Source organism: Ilyonectria robusta (genome assembly GCF_021365365.1).
Source record: "Ilyonectria robusta strain PMI_751 chromosome Unknown BGZ61scaffold_185, whole genome shotgun sequence".
Lineage (NCBI taxonomy): Eukaryota > Fungi > Ascomycota > Sordariomycetes > Hypocreales > Nectriaceae > Ilyonectria > Ilyonectria robusta.
The window spans coordinates 1-12,270 of record NW_025764619.1 but is presented as its reverse complement, the minus strand read 5'-3'; the positions used below and the strand labels follow the sequence as shown (position 1 = coordinate 12,270).

Here is a 12,270-nt window from a genome sequence, read left to right as displayed (position 1 = left end):
AAAACTACCCTAAGAGTAATAACTAGTAGAAACCTATAAAAAATATCACCTATATATAATACCTCTTAAAGAATTTCTATTAATAACATCAAAAAAAGAAATAGAACTAAAAGAAACCCTAAAAATAGAAGGCTAGTTAATTATATTTATAGCCCCCAATAACTGGGCCTCCCCAACAGCCTGCTGCTCAGCAAGCAATACCTCCTCCTGGAAATATACCCCATTAACCTCATCTACCTCATACAAGCCCTATAAAAATAGCACCAAACCCCGCTCACAAAGGGAACAATACTAAGTATGTAGACGGGCCAGTCTAGCCAGCGTTTCAGCCAACAGGCTCTCCGCCTGCTCAATATCCACCTCAAGTCTCTATTAGGCCTCTAAGTTCCGGGATACTTGGGAAAATATTAGTAAAAACCCCCGGTAGAAAAGGTACATATAACTCACAGAAAGAAGCGACATTCGAACCATCGCACGAATGCCCGTAACGAATGCATTTGCTGCAACGAGACGACTTCTCGGACACCCGATAAATCTTGTGGTTATTGAAGCAATAGGAATAGGGCATGATGACTTCGTAGCCCTCCTGATCAATAATGCGCGTAAGAAGAAAACGCTGTGAAGCTTTGGTAGATTTTTGGACGCGCCCTGACATGACGATCAGCACGCAGGAATAATTAAGGAAGCAAGTTGGACCTACAACGCAACGAGGACACGGAGACCTATAATGTAACCTTGGGACAAGGCCAACAGGGAGGGAGACATCGTATTACGGCCCAGGTTGAGACCAGGCAGTCTCAAGCGGCAGAACCGTAACGCCCCACTTTCATTCTTCCCCAATCGACGAAGGATCACTCGAATCACTCCCGTAATCCAGCGATCCCCGACATAAGGACCAATCAAGTAAAGGATTACTTGGATTACTACTGCAATCCTCACGATCCAGGGCGATAACTCACTAGGATTACTACTGCAATCCCCGTAATCTACTATAGTATATATATACATTTATTTAGCACTCTTATAGATAGATAGCCTTACTAGCTATTAATATACTTGGTTATATTGAATTTATTATTCTACTATTACTAGATTGTGATCTATATTGCTTACTATGATGTTCTGATCTACTTGATTATATATTATATGCCTCGGACCTACTCTATACCCCTAGGTTAGACCCGACTGTTATAATTTGCCTTTATATAATATATAGTCTTCTAGCTGGTATATCTAATGAGATAGATATATATAAAGCTAAGAGATAACTTTAAGCTAACCTGGATATAGTAAATAATTTCCTATTTATAATAGATTAATTTAATATATTATAAGCCTCTTTAGAATATAGTAATCTAGAGGCTAGAGGTTTATAATACTAAAGAAATACAGATTATCTACTTCTATAATTTATATTTTATTAATTAGCCCAGTAAATAGATAGATATCTTAATATTAATATACAGTCTAGTAATATATAGCTTAGTAATATCTTTATAGTATATACTAAAGACCCTAAGAATTAGAAGCTTAGCAGAGACTTTTTAAGATACTATTTTAAATTAGGCAGCTTTATTAAGATTAAGGAAGATTATTAACTATATTATACCTGGACTTTAAAGGTACTTATAAAGTAATAAGAATTTAAGGTTATTATCCCTATCTAAGAGGCACAACTCAGGGTTTTTATTACTCCTGTCCCTTTTCTTTTGTTACTCGTCTGTTCGCAAGGCCGAAGATTCGGTGGGCCGCTCTGCAATTGAGACTGTCTTGGTAGATGCTGCTGCATAGTACATCAGACCTTGCACAAAATAGGCCAGACACGTGATCAAATATATCTATGCACAAGTTCGCACGGAGTTGGTAGCCTAGAGTAACATACAAGATACATGATGGTTGAACGACTGGTACGACTCCAATAAACTCTATCCCGTTATTCGTCAATCCCACACCACCGTGAAGGGAGGTGCGTTTCGGTGGCCGTCTTCAAATGTCCTTCAGTCTGGTCGGGAACGGGGACAGACCAAGCCACCAATCCGGGTACATGGTTTGACAACACGCCGATTCGTGGGGTGCTCGCTGATAGGTGTGGGATGATGACCAAGAGAGACCCCGCCCCGATGATTTTCGGTAGTGCCCGTGACACAGCACATTTGATCACTCGATTAGCCTAAATAACGGCTGCTCAATACACAATTTTCTTCGTCCATGAATCCTACCAACTCGGGCCGCTAGGGGCCGCATTTACCCCCTGCGCGTCCGACAATTTTGCTAGTCACGAGACTCCTTTGCCTGGGAACGAAATGAACCACGGCGACGCACAATTTATTGTGAGTGCAACCCTGACATTACAAAGTGCAACCCTCAAATTGCAACCATGGGGCGATTATGGCCTGAGTGGCGCGATTCTAGACCTTTGTTGGTTTGGTTGGTGTTGGATTGACCCCTCGTGTGGCGGCATAACCTCTGATACACCGATATCCTAGCCTTAGTCAGATGACTAGAAAAACCCCTCAGGAGAAAAGAGGGGGCCGGAGGCATCCTAGATCATACACACATCAATACAATCATCTTGGTCTCCACAGAAAACCCCCTTTGAAGGCTCTGATCATCCTAGCCGTATTGGATCCATCAAGATGTTAAAGGTAGTGTTGGACTGACCCTCGGGTGCCGGACTAGGGGCCCGGATAAGACCGAATCCCTGATACATCAATATCTTGTCTTAGTCATGAGGGGGTGTGAGATTGACCAAAAACCCCTCACCGGAAACAGGGCCCTGGAAGGAGGTTAGATCCTACAAGAACAGAGATCAATATCATCATCTTTAGGCTCCTGTTGGATGATGACCCTGTATGACGAATCCTCGGATAGATTGATATCCTGACCTTAGTCAGAAGGGGGGTATGAAAACCCCTCTTCCGGCCGATCCGGATGACCGGCACAAGCAATCATCAACATCATTATCACTGTATTAATCCCTATCTATTTGATCGAATTGACCGTAACGGATCCATCAGCTCCACTATCGTCTTGATCATTATTGCCCTAATTGACTTACCCATACCGGATCCAACAGGTAGGATAGACTTTATTGCATGTGACGATTGCCGTAGTCTAGACTCCCTAGTGTTGGCGGATTGACGGAATGTGTTGGATACGCGGTACGTATCTCGAACACACGACGGTGTGAATTAAATAGATTATGTAGCAGAAACTTGGTGATCTTATTGATTGAAGCCTTGATGACGCTTTCCTCAGTCTTGGTGCCGGGGGGGGGGGGGGTGGTCCGTCCATTTCTCACGCTTTCACCGCTGCAAGTGTTGGATTGACCCTCGGGTGGCGGAATAAGGTCCGGATAAGAACAACCCTCTGATACATCAATATCCTGTCTTAGTGTTAGATTGTGGCTGTGTGATGCATCAAGGAGGTTATTCAGGTATCAGAATACTGGGATATCTGCATCTATGGCTGAAGATGATGATAAAACCCCGCTCTAGAGGAAAGTGGAGACGAGAGTCAACGAGAACAAGCACAATAAGAACAACCAAACATATCATCAAGAATTAATCTACATTTATCTGGCTATCCTTAATCTTTACTAAAGATACACCGCGTATCTAACACTTAGTTATAGGGTGTGAGATTGACCCAAAAACCCCTCATCGGAAAAGAGAGGCCAGAGATCCCAGAAGACACATCATCAGACATCAATATCATCATCTTTGGGCTCCACATCGTATGGATCCCTATCACCCTGATCGAATTGACCGTATCGGATCCAACAATATACGTTAGCTGGAAAAAGAGTGATATATATTCACGGTGATATATATCACTTTAGCACTTTAGCACAGTGTGATATCACTTTAGCCTATCACCATACGCAAGTCTGATGGTGTTGTACATGTGAATTGAGTAACTGCGTATGTGAGAATATGATGAACACTGTCACGATGTCTCTGGTGGACTGTATGATCTCTCTGATGTGCAAGACGAAATCTGATACATTAGGTACATGAACTGATCCGACGGGCTACCAGTCCGAGCCACCTTCGTGAATTCCAGATTCAGTCTACTTGACCCTTTGTTCTTTGGGAATTCTCAAATTACAAACTGGTTATGACAGACCTCGTTAAACACAAAATAGACTTAGGTGTTGCCAGTTGTGGTTTATTCTCCAGCAAATTCCTCGATATGCCCCAGCCCAGGCTAGACTGTAGTAGGAGGCACTGGAGGCTGGGTGTTTCCCGTGCCATTTTGCTCTTCGATTCCCTGCTCGTAGCCGTTCGCCTGGGAATGACGTCTTAAGTGAAGATATCATTAATCTGGAATCCAAATCACGCAATTCTTGGGCCCAAGGGAACCTACTTGGTGAGTTTTTCTGCATGATGCTTGATGTCGCGCTTTGTCTCCTCGAGTTTGATGTAAGTATGGAAGACATATATCCCCTAGAGGTAGTGGCGTCAATTTCTTCCGTTTTCTTAAATTCAAGGGCAGGTACACGGAAATTACTCACAAGAATGCCACTCGTAACGTGGAGGAACCACGCGATGAATGAGAAGGCCAGGACCGTCCTCCACTGCGCGCACCCCGCCCTGTCGATGCTAACTGTCCCAACGGGACCGACTCGCCAGAAACGACCCCAATAGTAGCCCCAATAGTCGTAATACCAGCGTGAAGAGCAAGTGTGACTACCCGTCCTCTGTTCAAAGTGAATTTTGCCGTTGATTAGTCGGTGGTCTTCGCCAAGGAACAACATAAAAATCGGGAGGGAGAGCCATACGGTCTGAAGTAGGCAGTATGCCACGAGCCACATCACAAACAGTACGAAATCAAACGGAAAGCTCAAGAAGAGAGATTTGAATGGCGGGCAAAAAAAGAAGGAGTAGATAATACCGATGCCCCCGACGACCATGGCATAGACGATCCGTCCATCGGCACTCTCCTGCGCGATGCTAATGAGGTAACAGAAGCGAGAGAGAAGCCCAAGGACAATCACAGCGCAGCAAAGCTCCCCAATGCGGAGGATAACAGATACAACTTTATGTGCAGTACCGGTATGTGTATGTGCCATTTCGCAATGAGACAGGAGTGATTGATTAGAAATAACTTCGGGGGTTTGAGACAGTTGTGAAGTGGGTGTAGGCCAATTGGTTTCGCCGGCCGGATTGAAATGCTAATATGAGGGAAAACCTGGTGTATGTGTGCCTCTGACGACTGGCTGATTTCTGCAACATATCTCCTCATTACGCAAGAGTGTCGGCAGTGTCTGCCTCAAGTTAAACCTTGAAAATTAATGCAAGAAGCTAAGCATGTGACAGGTGGAATTGGCCGCCACACGACCTCCACACGACCGCCACACGACCGCCACAGACCTATACTTAACAAGTAAGCGAGGATGTAAAAGTAGCATGTCACAATAAAGGTCTAGACTGGTCCTCAATCAAAACCTTGAAGCACCAGTCGTATGATGTCGACCACTGGAAGCCGACGACCTTCATGTCAGCTTGAGTTTATTGTTCCCCATTGGTGTGTAAGCAATCTTAGTTGGTGTGCCGGGCAAAGCCACTTACACCAGCCGGCAACTCATAACCCAATCCTACGCCGTGACGGTTAGGAATGCATGATGAGGAGCACGGTGCAAGCTCGTAACAGGAAGCTACACCTTCCAACAACTCACCGACATTTAATGAAGATTTCTTTAAATTTGGATTAGGTTGAACGGGGTAGTGCAAGGCGTTCGAGGAAGCCAGTAGAGGAAGCTCGAGGGGCGAAAGCGAAGCAACGGGGCACCAAGGAAGGCTCCAACTGGTGGGCGAAAAGGGAAGTTGTGGACTGGCTGGCTCGTCATTATCAAATAGAGAGCGGTTTGTACTACGCAATGAGATAGATCCGGTGCGAATGGCCGCAAGATAACCACCCCGAGCGCTGTGTAGGTCGTGTTAGGCGGTATTGGGATGGCTTCTATGATGTTAACTGGTACTGACGGATCTGCGAGAACAAGAAGGTAGTAGCGCCCTCCAAGACAGCCAGAAAGATAACGGGCTGGGAGACGGAGATTGAGACTTGCCATAAGATCAAATCTTAGCTGCTTCTCCACGCCCAGTACCTACAGAACCATCATGAAGATGTCAGCTAACAAGGTTTGGTCTAAGATTGCCAGCGATATCCGCGCTGGCCAATCCGAAATCTAGCCAACAGATTTGAAGACATGCTTGTGACGATGTGTGACATCTCGCGAACCCTTATATGTTATGTCCCGATTTCCGGACAGTTACATCATTGAATGCACACGACATCAGAATGGACCTGGCCGTGCGATCGGGTGCACGTTTATCAAATGCCCACACCCCCATCGCTGCGCGAAGGTTTTCCTGGCCTGGAGCCAGTGGGATCTAGATGAAATTTGTGGATTCTTGTTCACACTCAAGATAAAAGTTGAAGGGGGACGAGGCTATGCATCAAACCGGGGCTGACGCCCGCGTCTGGAATGCCCGATTTGGCTGGTAGCTGACGACACGCCTGCCGAAAGAAACTCGAGACATTGGTTTTCTGATAAGAGCTGTTAACGGAGCAGAACAATCGCCTCTGAGACAAAATAATCATTCGGAGCGTTGAGCCGGTGCCAATGGATTAAACCTCTTGCCAAACCGTCCAATTGGGCCACGACCAGATCCGCCATCAACATCATCCTCCCCAACGGCCGGCCATCTCCATTCTTGTTTGACGTGGGGATACGCCATGAACGCCCGTAACAGGGTCCAGAGGGAGGCTCCGAGACTCCACCTGGTTCCTCTCCAGCAGGGATGGCGCTCTTTATGGCGTCATACGTCGATCATGGGCTGAAACAGTCATCATCTAGCGTCACGACCCTCTATGCTTTCCGAGGCTTCTAGCGCCGGGGAGCTTCTGGGTACGGTTTAGCGCACGCATCCGACCAGACGGGCACGAATTGGAGAGCGAAGGGCTAAGAGACGGGAGAGGGTCCAGACCAAACCTTACGAGAAGCCTGTTCTGCAGCGAATGCACCACTCTCAGATTACGTAGACGCCTCCCGAAGCATAACAAGTTACGCGGCTGAGAGTCAAGAGCCGGACTTGCTTCACAAGTGAGTCTGGAGAAAGGGAAGGGCGGATTTCCAAAAAAGACAAAACCAAACCAACGCTCCGCCATAGCTGCCCGAGTCTCCACCCCTCGGGCGTGACTGAAGAAAATCGAAATGGCATCATAGCGTGAATTAAACTGCTTCCGCCTTGCTTGTGGTTTTCTATTGCTATTTAAAATGTGTAGTAAAGAGCCAAAGGTTGCCGAGGTGTAGGTAAGTTCAAGGCCTTCAGCTCCTTCAAGGTAAGCACAAGTTGCTGCAACAGAGTCACAATAGCATAGTTCAAACGTGACATCCACATTGCTCACTACGACGTCCTGATCCACTAGATCATACATCTTAGGCCTCGGACCTACCTCATGCCCCTAGCTTAGACCCGACCGTCATATTTTCAGCCCATCGCTGTTTCGGAGGACCAGGCCGCAACAAGACTGGGCCGTAATATTACTAAAAGGTCACTGGTAACTCCACGACACCGACATCTCCGCCCAGCGGAGTGAAGTTGACCTTTTCAACGGGAACGGCCACCTTAAGGTCGGGTAGCTCGCGGTAGAGAGTTGCTGTATGCAGATTAGCTTCCAGCCAAATTGATTTTTGAATCATTGACAACTTACAGAACACAGTTGACAGCTCTGCCTTGGCGAGGTGCTCAGCGATACACCGGTGGTCGCCAAAGCCGTAGCCAAGAGGGTCGTTAGTACCCCACTTGCGGTTCATGTTGAACTCGTCGGGCTTCTCAAAGACGTCGGCGTCACGGTTGGCGGACTGATTGGAGGCGATGATGCCCTCGTTGGCCTTGATGAGCTGATGACGATGAATTAGCTTTGTCTCTGCTTTTTGTACCTGTCATTGCTTATTGCTTACCCTGCCGCCAATCTCAACGTCCTCCTTGGCTGTTCGCTTCATCGCCAGCGCTGATGCAGTGTGGTATCGGCACAGCTCCTCGACGAACACAGGCGCAAGTGAGGGGTCGGCCTTCAATTGGGCCAGCTGCTTGGGGTGCTGGGATAGAGTCACAATGCCCTGGCCTTATCAGCACGGTCTTCTCATGTTTATGAGAGATACTTACGAGAGCAATCATGTTGACCATGGTGGCGTTGCCGGCGACGAGGAGGAGGAACGCGATTTGCACAGCATCAGACTTGTCAACGATACCAGGCTTCACTTGTTCGGTGCACAGCTTGCTGATGAGGTCATCCTGGGGCTCCTCAAGACGCTCGTCAACCAAGCCGGCGAGGTAGTTGAGCAGCTCCTTGTTCGCAGACGATGCCTCTCGGGCCGTGGAACTGCCATTGGTTCGAATAGCGTTCTGGGTAGTGAGATACTGCAGGTCATGGAAAGGAACGCCCAGGATGGTATAGATGATCTGATTCCAACTCAGCTCACGCCCATTGGCTTCATCCTCAAACATACATATGACGGCACTGGAAGTGCGAATTCTTTCACGAGGTCAACGGGGCCATTGGCGCAACCCTTGCTCTTCATCGCGCCCAAGAGGTCATCAACAGTCCTCTGGATGTACGGCTGGAGCTTCTTGACGGCTTCAGGGGTGAATAGCGGCTCGACCATGCCCCTGGAGAATGGTTAGAGACGGTCCAGACATTGAAATCAGGAGACTCGCCTTTGATGCATGTGATCGGGAGCGTCCATGTCGACAAATGTCGGCTTGGCCTTGGCGGCCTGCTTTCCACCGGGGCTCAGTTCGGGGAAGCCTGGGCGCGTGCGGACCTGCTCAATGTTAACCCAACGCAATCATTTTGAACCATGCAAAGACATGCCTTGGAGAGTCTCTTATCGGTAGCAACAAAGCAGACGTCCTTGTACTTGGTCACCAGCCAAGCGTGGCTGCCGTCGAACAGTTTCACCTTGGAAACAGGGTCCGTAGCCCGGAGCTTCGCAAACTCAGCCGGCGGCTCCATGCCCGAGGCACGCTGGAAAGGGAAACTTGGTGGCTCAGCGTTCATGGCGACGGCAGTCTGGCTGAAATGCCGTACGGGCTGGTTGCGTATCCATGTTGTGGTGGAGATGAGCTTGGAGGACACGGTACGGCGCATCATGGTGGTGTTTGTTCCAAGGCCGATGGGAATGATAGTACCCGATCCATCTTCACCATCGTGGCGAAATCTTTATACCAGCTCTCCCGGAATCATGAGATAATTGGATTTGAAATCAACGTCGAATTGTGTCCTCGGAAAGACCCACTCCATTCACTTCCAGCACCATGGCACAGTGTCACATATCGGGATATCGGATTTCTGCGGTTATGACGGCAGCCAAGCTTTCTGTCTTTCATCATTGGCGTCCATCGCCACTTGCCTCATCAGCGGCCTCGCCAGCGGTCTAGCTTTTCCCTCAATCAGGTCAATAGCTAGATAAAGTCAAAGACCCCGAGGCATCCGGAGCCTCTCGGCTGTCCGAGGTCATCCGAGGTCATCGTCAGTTTCTTCGTCTATACGACTGACCCAAAGACCTTCATTAGATAGGAAGAATACCAAGAGCTTCTCGCACACATGATCACTTCCATCTGCTAGATGTAACACACAGAGTACCTACGTAAGACGCAGGCGCACGAGTCACGGGCTCGACCACGATCCATAGAAGAGGGTTTGTTGCATTTTTGCCACTACGCCAAAATGGAATGCGCAGTGCAGTAATGGCTTATACACTGGATGTGACAGGGTTTTATTACCAACAGAAACAGTCAGGAGGTCAATTACCAGGCGCAAAATCCCCGCAATAGCTAGCGGGACGTTATTGAGCTTGCCGTTTAGGGTCCCAGCCGGCGCTAGATCTCCAAGGAGACGTCCGAACTGCCGCGGAGATGCTCATATCTACCGCTCCAAGTGCTTGGCTTGGAATGATGTGATGCTATGATCTGATGTTAAAAGCCTCCCACCCTCCAAGGACACTTTTCGAATGCTCTCGGCGAACCTCCTGATTTCAACTAATACAGTCAAACCACATCCCGCTAGTGCTTGGCCTCCCACGGCCACCGGCATTCTTTTTCTCTCAAGTTCTCTTTTCCGAGATTATGTGACTGTATATTGCACGACTCAATCACTGACACTGACAATGCAGGCGATTTAATAGTGGAAACGACAAGTCATCTATTAGAAGAGAATATACCAACCACACAAAGAATGATCGGGCCGGCAGCCGGCCGTGGAGGGTCGCTACCATGGTGAACTAACGAGTATAGTGTTAATGACGATCAGGCTTTTCATGAAATAGTCCTCAACTCACCATTGTGGTTGCGGTGAAGAGGTCGGCGCCGATAAGCACGACGAGAACAAGACCCAGTGGGAAAGTTGCTGCTGCAAACAGCTTCAGAGGTCCCGGAGCATTCTCAGCGTAGTACGGCGCAGCGAGTGCTGTCAGAGAGACGGCACAGCCAAAGCTCAGGAGGCATCCTGCGGACACAGCTGACAGGAAGACCCATCAACTGCCCGTTCAAAATCACCGCATAATGCAATGGAAATACGAACCATTTCTGGATCTATGAGACTAAAGGGTGTCATAATCATCCTGCCTCTCATGACCCCTCTGCCCACACTGTCTTCCGGAAGAGAACCTCAACACAGCAAAGCCTCGCAAAGTCGCTTATTCAGCTAAATTCTCTCCCTGCATGAGAAATGGGAGAAATCCTACGTCTTTCATCATCAACGCCAAGTTATTTTACGCAGAAGGATATCTATAATGATCGGCAACGTCTCCGCTCTCAGTTTCTTAGCGGACTAACAGCAACTCAAGCTTGGATTTCGATCCTTCGATCATACCGTCCTGCGGCATTTCATCAAATATGAGGATAATGATGAACATCGCATTCAAGGCATCTTCTGGACTTACCCTTGGTGTGAGACACAGTGGAAGCGTTTTCATGAGGTCCTGGGTCTCGATAACACATATAAAACCAACTGCTTTAAAATGCCCTTCTTCCAAGTGACTGGTGTCTCTGATTAGAGGTCTGTTGTGAATTTCGCCTTCGGCCTTATTGATAACGAGAAAGAGGACGTATATCGCTGGCTTTGTCAACAACTCGATGCCTGTAGACGAGATCTTCATCTTCCAGCTCCATCTGTAGTCATTACAGATAAGGAAAAGGGTCTCAAGAATGCCCTGAGCCAGGTTTTCCCTACTGCCCAGCAGCAACTCTGTATGTGGCATATTGACGCTAATGTAAGGGCTAAGATTAGATCACGATGGAATGCTGATGACCCCGATGACCTTGAAGACGACGATTCCGAATCTGACGATACACCTGAAGCTGCCAATGTGGCCTTATCATCTAGTCGCCAAGGGATGTTTGAGGCCCGGAAACGCGTTGTGTATGCTCCCACTGAGGTTGACTTTGAAGCCCGGTGGAAGAAGCTTAATGACACATATCCTCTTCAGCATCACATCCTCCGTTACATCTCTAAGGAATACGTGGCTTGGAGGCTTCAATGGGCAAAGTGTTTTATCGATAACTATCGCAGCTTTGGCCAGAGGGTTAACAGCCCTACTGAGACTGCTCACAAGGACGTGAAGTCATTCCTAGTCAGTGGCAGAGGAGATCTTCTGTATCTTCACCAAGCCCTTGAGACGATGCTTGAGAAGAAGTAGCGAGACTACATTCAACGCGCTGCAGAGATGAATATGCCCATCCGACTTAAGTTTATGCACTGAGACTGGCTTCGTGATATCAACACACAAGTCTCGTACGTTGCATTTGACTTGATAGCTCACCAAGCCCGTCTCGCGATAGCGGCACATCTCACAGAGAAAAACCCCCGCCCAAAGCATCTTTCTGCATGTACAGGCAAGTTCACGCAGCAATTTGCACTCCCATGTGCCCATAGTATTTTAAAGCGGCTCGAGGCCATAAACTCGCATCAGCAGCATACCATGGTCTCCAGCATGGTCAACAATGGGGAAACCTGCTTCTTGGTGCTTCTTTGGCTAGGGGTCTTATGTACGTTCTCATGTTCCTCAAGCCGCCAAAGTCAATTCTCCCGTCTCGACCTCCGACTGAGCTGTTGGCTTCGTTCGGCTTGATCTGTGGCGGAATCATCTTCATGTCAAGCGTGAGTGATGTCTCTCTGAACCATTGTAACATAAGCTGACCTAGCCCAGAGCTCCGACACCGTCGGAGTAATGATCCACTACGACCTGAACGCCATGTTCAT

The 12,270-nt window shown here is 48.0% G+C and overlaps 4 protein-coding genes across 4 annotated transcripts; all 4 read right to left on the bottom strand.

The window, feature by feature from the left end:
- Positions 1-361: 361 nt before the first annotated feature.
- Positions 362-655, bottom strand: BGZ61DRAFT_377031 (uncharacterized protein; the record flags this gene model as incomplete). Its single annotated transcript, XM_046242563.1, has 1 exon — positions 362-655. The coding sequence occupies one exon, from the start codon at positions 653-655 to the stop codon at positions 362-364; it is 294 nt and encodes a 97-aa protein (XP_046092831.1).
- A 3,709-nt stretch (positions 656-4,364) lies between these two features.
- Positions 4,365-5,074, bottom strand: BGZ61DRAFT_377033 (uncharacterized protein; the record flags this gene model as incomplete). The annotated part of the gene is made up of 3 exons (XM_046242564.1): positions 4,365-4,448; positions 4,517-4,702; positions 4,784-5,074. 3 exons carry the CDS (start codon positions 5,072-5,074, stop codon positions 4,365-4,367), a joined length of 561 nt encoding a protein of 186 aa, XP_046092830.1.
- A 2,057-nt stretch (positions 5,075-7,131) lies between these two features.
- On the bottom strand, positions 7,132-9,214 carry BGZ61DRAFT_470098 (cytochrome P450 55A2). The gene is made up of 7 exons (XM_046248036.1): positions 8,884-9,214; positions 8,727-8,833; positions 8,519-8,678; positions 8,175-8,471; positions 7,970-8,128; positions 7,720-7,909; positions 7,132-7,665 (listed from the first exon to the last, which is right to left on the bottom strand). Exons 1-7 carry the CDS (start codon positions 9,160-9,162, stop codon positions 7,553-7,555), a joined length of 1,305 nt encoding a protein of 434 aa, XP_046092829.1. The 5' UTR covers positions 9,163-9,214; the 3' UTR covers positions 7,132-7,552.
- Positions 9,215-11,940: 2,726 nt separating this feature from the next.
- BGZ61DRAFT_470096 (uncharacterized protein) lies at positions 11,941-12,247 on the bottom strand. The gene is made up of 2 exons (XM_046248035.1): positions 12,218-12,247; positions 11,941-12,168 (listed from the first exon to the last, which is right to left on the bottom strand). The coding sequence occupies exon 2, from the start codon at positions 12,159-12,161 to the stop codon at positions 12,006-12,008; it is 156 nt and encodes a 51-aa protein (XP_046092828.1). The 5' UTR covers positions 12,162-12,168; positions 12,218-12,247; the 3' UTR covers positions 11,941-12,005.
- Between the last annotated feature and the right edge of the window lie 23 nt (positions 12,248-12,270).